The 12,010-nt window shown below is 43.6% G+C and overlaps 1 protein-coding gene across 6 annotated transcripts in view; it reads right to left on the bottom strand.

Annotated features, from left to right (window-relative positions):
- Positions 1-1,768: 1,768 nt before the first annotated feature.
- TPX2 (TPX2 microtubule nucleation factor) overlaps positions 1,769-12,010 on the bottom strand; it is a 15,787-nt gene continuing 5,545 nt past the window's right edge. For 5 of the 6 annotated variants that reach the window (XM_075022052.1, XM_075022046.1, XM_075022035.1 and 2 more), the window contains exons 2-17: positions 10,810-10,962; positions 10,421-10,546; positions 10,097-10,217; positions 9,425-9,556; positions 8,612-8,734; positions 8,043-8,176; positions 7,567-7,724; positions 6,962-7,133; positions 6,672-6,810; positions 5,911-6,127; positions 5,585-5,683; positions 4,674-4,850; positions 4,385-4,531; positions 3,723-3,834; positions 2,876-3,063; positions 1,769-2,432 (exon numbers count right to left, since the gene is read on the bottom strand). In XM_075022052.1, the coding sequence (XP_074878153.1) occupies positions 2,322-2,432; positions 2,876-3,063; positions 3,723-3,834; positions 4,385-4,531; positions 4,674-4,850; positions 5,585-5,683; positions 5,911-6,127; positions 6,672-6,810; positions 6,962-7,133; positions 7,567-7,724; positions 8,043-8,176; positions 8,612-8,734; positions 9,425-9,556; positions 10,097-10,217; positions 10,421-10,546; positions 10,810-10,912 (2,259 nt within the window). In that variant the 5' untranslated portion in view covers positions 10,913-10,962 and the 3' untranslated portion in view covers positions 1,769-2,321. The remainder of the gene's footprint in view (positions 2,433-2,875; positions 3,064-3,722; positions 3,835-4,384; positions 4,532-4,673; positions 4,851-5,584; positions 5,684-5,910; positions 6,128-6,671; positions 6,811-6,961; positions 7,134-7,566; positions 7,725-8,042; positions 8,177-8,611; positions 8,735-9,424; positions 9,557-10,096; positions 10,218-10,420; positions 10,547-10,809; positions 10,963-12,010) is intronic. The other variant, XM_075022060.1, reaches the window with a different exon arrangement.

Raw genomic sequence — 12,010 nt, 5'->3', positions numbered from 1 at the left:
AGCAGTTTCCAGGAAGAGGATGCTTACAAGTTCCTCTTGCTCCAGTCATTCCTGTAAATTGTGCATCAGCAGGGCTGTCATTTACTTATGACAAGCAGCTTTTTTGGCCAGGCTGTTGCTGCTGACACTCCCCTGTTATCCTCAGCTCAACGACGTGGGGCTATCAGCAACATCAGCAAAATGCAGCTGAAGCCATCCTATATGACTGGGTGAAGCTTTTGGGCCCAGTTCTGTCACAGCCACATAAAGATCCTCAAGAGAAAGGAAGAAGATGAAACCTCTGGCAAAAAGGAGCCTTGTCTCTTAGCTCACTGTTTTGAAGAGGCCATGCTGTCACAGGGTCATTCATCCTTTAGGACCAAAATGCTTCCTAAAACCCCCTTGTTCTCCAGTTCCTCAGTTATTAACTGCACAATACCTTTTTTTTTTTTTAAAGAATCCTTATGTTTCAGTGGGGGTGACTTGCGCTCTTTTAATCCAAGCACAGCAGAAGTTTGAGGCTGGTGCTTTTTGAAGCTCTGAAGTTCAGTACACCCATACAAAATGCTTGCTCACTGCTGGCTGTAACTGCTGTTCTGCAATGATATCCCTTGAGCATTGCACTTTTTAGGAGAATTCCTGCAGAAACATCATCCTTGGGTACAATAAGTGTTTGTCTTTAAATTTAGCTCTCTGAAGACTTTCTGCCTCTGTCATCTCTCTCGGATTAGGAGTAAAACACTAGCAATTGCTTGATACACTTCGGCAAGGATAATGAGACAATCAGTACCTCTTACCATACCCCTCGGCTGGAGTCCAACACCTAACAAGTTTGAACTCCCTCTCTTCTCCATCCAAATGAAAATCTGAGTAAAAGGACACACACTCTAAGAATACTTCTCCAATGGTATCCAAATTCAGAAGAAATGAAAGCAAACGTTTGCCATAACCCCCAAACAAGAAACAGTTTGCCCTACCTGGACACATTAATTCTAAGTTTCCCATGTTTTTCCGTTCAAAACAGCACCACAAGAGCAGTGAGCAGCCCAGCTCACACGCGTCCCAGCAAGCAATAAAGGTAAGAGACCCATAAACACGAGAGAGGCAAAGCCTCCTTATCATTACAGCCATAAGAAGCCAAGCCAGCCCAAAGAGCTTTATGCATTTCCAAGCCTGAACTAGAGAGCTTGCTCTCATCCTTTCTGCCAACAGCTTCAAGCACAGCTCCAGTCACCTGCCATGCCAGCCTTTTTTTGCAAGTCCCTTTTCAGCTCAGGAAACAGCACCACACGATCACCTGAGTTAGCAGAACAGGTAACAGCAACACAGACACATGTCTGAGAGTCTCAGGTGTCTGAGAGCATCATTTGGAGTAGTTGTATCCCTAGCCCCTTCTTGCCCTCACACAGCCTTTGCAAGTTATCTTTCTTGTTAAGTCCAGGGAAAGACCTAAAACAGTCTTACAAGGTAAGAAATCGTATCGCAATGCTAAGGTAAGAAATCATTCTTTGTAAATTTTAATCTAAATTTGATCACCTCTTCCCAATGCTGGAATTTTTGTCCTCCAGCATATTAGAGCACTTGGTCTATATTTAGTTCTGCTAGCTGCGCTAGACTGGCTAGGAGATGATGCGTCTTTAGCCAAGAGAACTGCGCTGGCAGGAGCCAGGGAGGCAGCTTACAAGTCATTTGCCAGTTAAGTGGTTCCCCAAATAGAATGGCTTCAGCTATAAAACAGCAGGAGGTTTAATGCTCTAATATACACAGGGAACTACTTTAAAGTGTGGGCAAGATTCATATTAGCACCCATCTAAACATCAACAAGAAAGGTCAGACCTGCAATATGCAGGCTTGCAGAAGCCTCACATTACTTAACACAATTCAAGCTTAATACAGACTGAAAGCCTAAGAAACAGACACTTAAAACCACTACTCACATGTACAAAGACAAACCAGCTCTTCCAGGATGCACACATCCTTGTACGATCATCAAGTGCCCTTTACGAAAACTCTTCTGCAGGAAAGGGATTCAGCCCACTAGCAAGTGACAGCGATCAGATTGGGAATTTTTATTTAGTTCAGGTACACAATATTTGTATGCAGTATCAAAACCTGGTTTAGTCTTTAGAGAACAAGATGTCTAGATGTGAAGCAAGGCCATGGAGACCACATGGCACTACCTGTACACCATGCCTCAGTCGGCATTAAACTACTCAATATAATAATGGAACCAAATGTAGGAGTTGAGACTGAGCAGTCAGGTAAAAACAATTGTTCCCTCTCTGCCTATCAAGAGAGTGGAGAGTGACAGGATGTCCCTCCTACTGTCACGTGGATGTCTATCAGCACCGGAATCTATCCGAGAAGTTGGGAGACTTCGGTGTAGTCAGCGGCTGATCACTGGGCTTCACTTCTACACTGCGGTATTTGCGTATAGGGTTTGCCTTGTGAACCTGTTAAAAAAAAATAATTTAAAAAAATCAAGGACAAAATGAAGCAAATGGTTGCAGTTATGATGAGGCTGAAACTTGCAGGTGAGCCATCAGTGGGATGAAGGCAGGTGTCTGTCTACAAGACCACCACACTGCCTAGGGTGCTGGAGCGAGCCACCAGGAACATGCACGGCACACTTTGGGGTTGTGGATTTTACACAGATCACTCTGTTCCAATGACTACATGTGTACAGCTCCAAAAATCAGTCACCCAAGTAGAGCATCCCCCCCTCTTTTTTTTTTTTTTTTAAGACCAGCTGTAAAGTTAATGAGGAGTCAGTTTGCAACAGGGAAACTCGAAAAGACAGTCTTAATGTACCTCAATGTTGACATTAGCTCATTTAGTACATTTACACATCCCTTTGGGTTATTTTACGGCCCCTGTTCAGAAATAACTCACTCACCAGTTCTTGTCTTAGCTTAGCAACTTCTTCCTTTTCACGCTCCTCTTGTTGCTGTCTGACCTGCTCTTGATGCCTCTCCCTTACGGCTTCTATAGCTGCCAATCGTTTTTCAAATTCTTGCCGCTCTTTAGCTCTTTTTTCTGTTGCCAGCTCAAAGCTTTCAGGAACTATGGAACCAGAAAGGCTCTCTAAGTTTAGAAATAGAGGAGATAACATTGGTGCAAAGACAGTCAGTTAAAGCAGAGCAGTATTAGCATCAGGTGGAAGCCTCCCTCTGGAGCGCTTCACCTTGCAAGGGTAGTTAGTAGGTACCTCCAGGCTTCAGGAAAAGAGAAAACCTTACGCCCAAGCATGACCAGCGTTAATGCAGACATTACCCCATCATGGGTGTTCTTTTAGGAGGGAGCAAGCACACAATTGTTAGTACAAACAAGTTTTTGGCTGGTCCTATACCCTATGAAGCTTAGTCTACCCTAAGCTGTAGATGCCTTCATCTCATTAGAAATGGGAGGAAAAGACTGACAGCTGCTACAGAAATGCCAGCTGTCTGTACAGGGAGCTCCTTGCATACTATTTACCCTTATTCCAAGCTAGCACGCATCAATCATCTGCCAATTGTAGCATAGCTGTTAAATACAGCTGCCATGTTAGTGCAGGACAGGGGGGCAGTGGAGAGGAAACTCCCCCGCTCCCTGGGGATACAAGCTGTTAGGGAATTAGTTGATTAAGTGCAAGGCACTATTGGCTGTGCTGATAAAGAAGAGGCAACAGCCAATCTAAACATCATTTAATTGCACCAGTTCTGAGTTATCAGCCAAGCCTGTGCAGCAAGGACTTGTAACTCTACCTGATAACAGCTTATTTTCTTTTTTAGGCACAAAAGGCTCCTGGTACACCACTGTGTTGGGACGAGCTTTAAAACATGCTGCCTCTTTCTGCCTTTTCAAGTCTTCTTTAAGCTGCAAGAGAAGACAGCCCATCAAGTGCCAGGCATAACAAAAAGACCATCTGTCCCCACCCAGACTTCAGCACTCCCAACACTGGAAAAGACAGGTTGACTTAAAGTCATTTGCATAGCAAATTATATTAAAGCCAAAAAATTGTGTCACTTGTCACCTGCCAGTTACTTTTGCTAAAAATAGCCTGAAGAAAATTTCAGGTGTCCACTGCAGACTTCACATGAGAGAAGCACTATATTAACTATACATTAACAAGTCCCCAAGCATAGAGATGGTCAGCAAGGGAATCCAGCTGCACATAGTTGCTCCTTAGAAAATACCCCACAGCTGTTCATGCAGTTGTGCTAAGTCCCATCACTTACCATAAAGGGAGCAAAAAAAACCCAGTCCACCAATCCTTAACCCATAGCACGAGTCTCATGCCAAGGACAGGATAATCCATTCTCGGACTCAGATCCTGATTCAGCTCAAGCAGGACACTTCCTGAAGTCAATCATAACTCCACTAGCTGCCTTAAGGCTGCTCATACCTGCTACCCTTCCCATCCTACCTGCTGTTTCCAGCTCTGTAGCTTGGCAACTCCCCGTTCATCAATCTGCAGATTGAACGGTTCAGGCTGAGTTGGGTTTTTGACCTTCTTTTCTGGAAGCTTAACATGGTCAAAGTAAGGCAGAGGTAGTGCTTTGAACTTTGGCACCTGAAAGAAACAACTTGAAATATTTCTTGCCCTTTCCTCAGAGGCATGAAGCTTTGGAGTTTAACAGCCAAAAGCAAGAGGCAAGTCCCACCACACCTTTTTTACTTAAGGAGTGGAACCCAAGGTAGCTTTTAGTTCTTACCTCTTCCTTCTGCAATTCTTCTATTTTTTTCTCTTTTTGTATTTGCCGCTCTCTGTCACGGGCATCGAAAGAGAAGGGGCAAACTTCCACGTGCCTCTGCTCTGGCATTTTAGGTTTGAAGGGCACTCCATAATGTGGCATTGGGTTAGCTTTGATCACAGGCACCACCTCTTTTTCCTAAAAGGATATTAGCATTAAGATCTGACACAGCACCAGATTTTTGTTTTTTGTAGAAAGACTACAACTCCAGCCAAACAAAGCCATGAATCCTAGAGTTCCTTTAATAACGGTAACAACAGTGTCAAGCAAAAACTCTGAATACTGTAAAAATTAGTAATCCAAAAAGTACTTATTTACAGGCATCCTGAACCACAGGCAAGTTCTTCCTCTTTCCAAACAACTATCAGTTCCTAGTACTTGTCCAAATTGGACTAATTCTTTAACATCCTCCTCGCAAGAGGGAAAGGAGGAAGGCCATGATGCATTCTGAATCCTGCTCCCAACCTCCAGGGATCTAGAGTGACTGCGGGGAGAAGAAAGGTCATGTGCAATATCTGCCCGTCTCAGTAACAGAATAGGGATGGGCAATGTCCTTTACAATCTAAGCAGTTTACTTTCCTCATTCATAGCAGCAACACCTCAGAAACCCTAGTCAGTGCCCTCATGTTTAAATTGAGTTATTTCATTTTGTATAAGAATTTAGTTTCTGTAAAATGAGTAGCAGCAACTAGATTGTTAGAATGGAATGGCACAGAGAAAGATGACCACTGGAGGAACTGACTAACAGGAGGGAAGGGGCTAACCAAACCAGGCCATCACACCCAACTGGCAGCAGTACGGCAGGCTGGCCAAGGCAGTCAGTGTGGTTGGACCAGAAGGCTTGACTACAGCCCATTCACAACAGTAGTTACCTTTTCTTCATCTCTGCCAGGCATTCGGGTTCTGCTTTTCAAGGTGAAGGCTGGAGACTTGGGGACCGTAACAGGAAGCACTTTCTTCTCCGGAACACCCTGTTCAGAAGAGCCAGTTAGGAGTTACCCCAGCCTAAGTGCCAAGAAAAAGCACTACAGAGAAACAACCCGACAGCACAGTACGTGCTCATTCTGGTTCTTACCTAGTGACAGACAATGTTTACTGAAGATTATTAAATACATAATGCAACATAGCTATGGACATTTTGAAGCTAATTGCCACCTTAGTTCTAATTCCCAGGTCTGGGTATTATGAAACTTCTTACCACAATGTCCTCTAGGATTTTCGTTGGACATGGCCTGGAATGGAATTCAAAGTGCTCTTCCTCCTGCTGCTTCTTACTCTCACGCTCCTGAATCCTTTTTTCTATTTCCAACTCAAAGCCAATGGGTTGCGTGAGTTCCTTCACAGCAGGTTTCTTGGGCAGGAGTGGTCCACCCTCAAAGATTTTGGGATCAAGTTCTCGTGCTTTGAATTTGTACCTACACAGGAAAGGTGGAGATAGTCACTGACATATTGTACATGGCAAGATGCAGCTTCTAGCAAATGGCTTCTCTCACAGCATAGAAGAGCAACAGTCAGGTACAGAAGCAGTTGTGCCATGCACACACATTACATAGCACACAGCTTTAGTTAGCAACTCCTCCTTTGCTTTTGAAACAGCAAGATATTAAGGAAAACCTTATGGATTGCCTTCTTGGAAATCCAAAGCTTTGTTTACAGGAGAGTTTTGAAGTGTACACAGGCTGTACTGCTGTATTGGGATTGCTTTACTAATCATAAGCTATGCTCAACCCAAGATCAGCTCTCTTAAGAGCACTTTCTTCAAAACAAATTGGTTACTTTTCACATCCCTACAGTCAGAGCCATAGGATTATGCACAAGCTAAAAGAATCTCAATGTTTTTATGCTACTCATTCTTTTACGCAAAAAGGGTATTCCTGAGAAGTGATATTTTAGCACCTGGAAGGTATTTCCAGTGTGGTACAATTGCCTCTTGGAGGACTAGAGTAAACCTTTACTTACTGTTGAATTTTCTCCATTTCCTCTGCTTCTAACTCTGCTGTAGTTTTGCAGGTGACAGGTCTGAAGCGCTGCTTTGTTAGAAGCACTGGTGTTTTAGGGTTTGTAAGCCGAGCCTTCACCAACTTTCCTGGAACTGGGCCTATAAATTCAAGTCACAGAAACTAGCAGTTAATGGCAAGGCCTGCAACAGACATGGACTGTTTGCTCAGTAGAGTTGCCAGAAAAACTTTCTTGCTCTACCACCATCTCTGTGGACAGCCTCCTGGCTGGACATAGCCAGGACTGCTCACCTTCATCAGATTTCCTGCTCCTTAAATGGTAACGAGAGGGTGTGCGTTTTTGGAATGCTTCTACCTGCTCAGCAAGGGACACATATTCTGATGTGGTTTCTTCAAGTTTTCTTTTGTTTCCCTGGGACAGATTGAAAGGTTTGGGGACAGTGGGTCCCTTTGGCACTCGCACCTAAAGACAAAAAAACCTACAGTCATTATGGGCATTTAACACAGGATGCTTCAATGACATTTCCTTTCCCCACTGATTCACAGTATCTGTCCCTTCTCTTTATTGAAAAGAAGGTAACACTTAACGTTAGACATAAGTCTTAACTGTTTGAACGTGCACAAGCTAGTTATATTGGGAAACTGTATGAAGTGGAAGATTAAAGCACAAAGTGTAGTGACCGGAAGGTACAACATTAAAGGGCCCTTTTCAAAAGGGTCCTTTAGAGTCTTGTGGCAATGCAGATATGCAGTGAGCTAACAGTTACGTTTGCATAATGCTTCCCTCTCCTATGGTAGCCCTATTTGCGCGTTATCAGCGGCACGTGTTGCAAAAGCAGAAAGAAGGTGATGTCAAGAGTTAGTCAGCTGACTGCTGGCAATATTCTGGCTCTCACCGGAGAAGGAGGATGCTTTCTCAGTACTGCTGCAAAATCCAGTTCCTTGTACTCGTTCCCAGGCTGGCTTTCCCCATGTTGTTTAATTCTATTCTCCGTGCAGAAGTGGAAGTCAATTGGCTTTGTTACTTGACCAACATTTCTCCTCATGGGTTGTCCTAAAGGAAAAGAGCATATAAGGTCTTGAAGCCTTTTGGGGTCCAGGGGGAGGATTTGGAGAAAAAAAAAAGGCATTTAATTTCTAATTAACTTGAACAGTTTTTGGAGAACTCATCTATAACCTTTCAAAACATGACAAAAACCAAACAAATTTATTTCCAGGCAGTTTAGGGGCTGATCTACATTAAAAGCCACCTAATCCCAACACTTATTACAAAATCTGGAATGTTTGTTTTTAAAGGTGCTTGTGCAGCTCTATGCAGCACTCTCCAGCTGAGCCCAGTAGAGCTTCAACCTGCAATTCAGCTAGACCCCACCTGCTCCAGCAATAGCTGCTTTCAGAGACTCCTCATTCTTCTTCCGCAGCTCCACAACCTCCTGCTGCAACTGCTGCATCTTTTCCAGCTCCTGCTCCTCTGTACTCTTCAGCTTGCCAGAATGATTGGTCCTCCTGCAGAAGCACGTTAAAGACTGAGATATGCCTTCCTGCTTCACAGCATGATGTTAGCACAAAGGAACATGCTTCTCTGACTTCATTGCAGAAGCATCACTCATTATAAAAGTATACTCTTTAGAAAAGATCTGTTTGGATTTTGCTTGCTCAAGAAAGCTTGCAGCTAACTGCTATCCTGCACACCCATTTGCTGTATGCACGCTTCATCCATTAGCAAGAACAATTGTTTCCTCAAATTAAAAGCAAAAGCTTTCCTTTGCACAGGTTCAGGGGGTGACATACATTTATTTCATCCTAATATTGTTGTCTCGATCCGGTGTTTACTAAATGTGATACCATCACATGCCAAATTGAAGCTGAAAACTCTCTAGCCAGGGCTGTCACCTAAATCAACTATGATTAGCAAAGACAAGTCACAGGAAAGCTACATACTTTAACATTGTTGGTGTGGAGGGCATGGTCAGCTTGCTTCTCCCTCTCCCTGGGGAGAGGTCAGGATTCTGCAGGGGCTGTCTCCTCGTGGGTACTTCTGTGACCTTCTCTCTGCTGCTAGAGCTAAGGCAACAAAGTGTTACAGCAAACCACTCCAATTAACTGTGCTCTAAATGAAAGATCACCTGCAGCTCTCACCACCATGCATAACATCCCAGCACCCAGTGAGTTCTAAGGTATGCCAGACCAGCCTTACCTCACCACAGGCCCACGTACAGATTGTCTAGTTTTCCCTGGTACTCTAAGGCTGTAGAAGGGAAGATGAATTACTGAGTTTTTGGAACTGAGGCTCTTCTTGAGGAGGTAGGTGTACTGTAGTTTATCTGGGTATAGCGGTGCTTGAAAGATCACACTTCAATTTCCTGACCTCAAACTTATCACCATGATATCTTAGCGGTTAAGCTAATTTGAGAAATATTTTAGCTGCAACTGTTTCATAGTTTATGGCTGCCTGATGACTTCCTGATGAACAAGTTAAGCCAAATTTAAAGCTAGGTGGCAGACACTGAATATGGAGTAAGAAGCTTAAGAAACCCAAGCTTATTTCATTCACATCTCTACCTCCAAATAGAGCGTTTCCTTCAGGTCTTGGAGCCATTTCTTCTTGTTTATGAAACCAGTATCAGGAATCAGGTTTCAGTCACCTCTCCCTAACCTTCCTGTAAGAACCCTCTCAGCCGCGTGGAAATTCTTTCCAAAGAAACAGTTTTATCCCCCTTCCCAGCCCCAAACAGAAAGACTTTGATGACATACATTCTCATTCTTTTCAGGGGTGGAACTTCTTCCTTATTAACCAAGGTATTATCATTTCTCTCTGCTTTGATTCTAGCTGGCTGTTTGCGTTGCTGTGTTTTTCTCTGTCTTGTAGCCTGTCTTCTACCAGCTCTAGAGTAGAACAGAAAGTGGAGGTTAGCTTTCCCATGGGTCTGAAAAGACACACGATCTATGTAACACTTTTTACGTCAGCGCATCACCTAACTCCAACGTGCCCCCTACATAAATTGCGTGTTTAACACAACAAGCTAAATGCAGCATGAATTATTTAACAATCCATAAACTTAATATTCTTTGGTACACATGAGGACACAGAGTCCCTTGCATTCACATCAAGAACGAGTTCTGCCCAACTCAGGCAGATATAGACAAAGAAACTTTATAAGCCACTTCAGTTTCAGGTATCCTCACATTCCAGAAACTCTTAGTGCTACTCTCATTTGACAAGCATGCGAGACACTGCATTACACTTCCACCCCTAGAGATTGTCCCTCCAGCTTAGCAAGCAGATCGGCTGTGCCAATAGACGATCTCTGTGCTGGAGAACTTCAGACCCATAGGATGATCCAAGAACAGCTAGATCCTGAGGACCAGGACCTGCTTAGTTACACCATCATCAATCTTCACACAAACCAAATACAAGTATTTCACCTTTGAGAGGCCTCTGCAGGAGCAGTAGCTCTCCAGCTCGTCAGGGATCCAACAATATTCTGAGGAACTGCACTGGCCTGCACACATTCTGCTTGACCATCATCTTCACCATGGCTTTCACCTGAGAACAGTAACAAGCGTCAGCTTGTATATATCTATACACTATACACACACACAGAGGAATGCTAAAGTGAAACCACATGAGACCTTGCTAGACAACAACATATGAAGACGGTCCCACAAAAGCCAGACTGAGGCCTTTTCATTTTGCGAGTGAAAAGCAGGTAAAATTTATTCTCTCCCGCCCATACCACACCAGCTTACTCATTGTTATTCCTTGTGATGCGACAGAAGACAGAATAATATCAGGCTTTGAAAAAGCAGGGCTGTTCTGTGAGACCTTTGCCAGATTTTCTGCAGGAGGGACATTCTCCAGATCGGCTTTTTGGTCTATGAGGAAAGAGAGACTTTCACTATCCATACTATGTTAGGAATTTTTAATACCTCAGAATCTCATTATGATGTTATCAAAGTCATCTGTCAAGTTGCAGATGACAAAGATTAAATATAAAAACAAAACGGAAAAACCCCATGCACAATGAATGATGCAGTTAACATGACTAATCCGCTGGCACAGAAGCCAGGCCCAAAACAAGGATCACACCAAGCCCTCATCCAAAGAGAAAACAATCAAGGAGTTGGAAGCACCTTACCAAACCAGGAGTCTGCATTGTGCACATCGTCATCACTCAGAGTCGCAAAGTTGATGCAAGGGTTTGGGACATCAAAGGAATAGCGAAATTCTGGGCGAGACATCTTCACCTTCACACTGTCTCCACGAGTCCTCCGCTCACACTGCTACAGTCCTTTAGACAACAAGCATTGGCCACATGTTATAGCAAACCCCAACGCAGGTGTCAGCTAAATCATTCTCCACCTCTCTTCCTCTGCACGATTTCTAGAGATAGAGGCTGGGACAGCCTTGGGTACATTTTCCTGTCTTGTAATTTACAGCCTTTGGACAGAATGCCTCATAAGCAATGCAGTTTTTTATTCTACTGCGGACTGGCAAAGCTAAGGAGATTTTACCAGTGTTGACGTTTGCAGGTTCAAAACTATCAAAAAAATCAAGTTTTGAAGGTTTTCTTTGTACCTGTAGGTGCTAGAATTGTATTTTCTAAAAGGAAGTACAAAACTCTTCCAGAGTGAGACTGATTTGCCCTTCCCTCCCTCACCACGTACAGCAAAGAAGAGTTCTTCCCCTTACAGATTTATGAAGCAAGAGCCTGATGAGGAGGTTGACTACAGAGCACTGCAAAGCACAGTCTTTCTCCCTCCAAAGGGCTACAAACAAGAACTAATGACACAAACGTGCTCTTCTATAGAGTAAACTGATTTTCAAAGCAGTAAGAGAGTTATGTAGAGTATTATTAGAGGGCAAAAAGTAGGAAGAAGGGCAGTGTAGGGCCCTTGCTGCATTCCACGGCACTACCCTGAGGCTGGCCAGGCTATAAACAAACCAAGCACTGTGACCATGTCAAGAATGGTTCCTGCAGTTAATTAGTGGAGCACTGACAGCAGGAGGAGTCCCTGTGTCAACAGGTGATATTAAACTCAACCCAACAGGAATAAAGCCAGCAACAAAGTTATAAAATCTTAAATTGTAACAAAACCTTTTTGCAAAGGTGTTTTCATGCTTTTATGATGCCTCGCACAGCTGCAAGGCAAAGCCTGTGAGGATGTATTATAAAACAGTCCCTAAGGAAATCACCTGAACTTTGCTTTTATGAGTCCAACCAATTCTAAAGCAGCGTATTCTTAATCCACAAAGTCTCAGACCTAAACCATCTGTCTAGGCAGACCACACATAGTTCAACCCGGACAGTATGCTCCATAAATAAGAAAATGTTCAAG

The sequence above is a fragment of the Buteo buteo genome, chromosome 2 (assembly GCF_964188355.1).
Source record: "Buteo buteo chromosome 2, bButBut1.hap1.1, whole genome shotgun sequence".
Taxonomy (NCBI): domain Eukaryota; kingdom Metazoa; phylum Chordata; class Aves; order Accipitriformes; family Accipitridae; genus Buteo; species Buteo buteo.
This window is presented reverse-complemented; position numbering and strand designations above follow the sequence as displayed.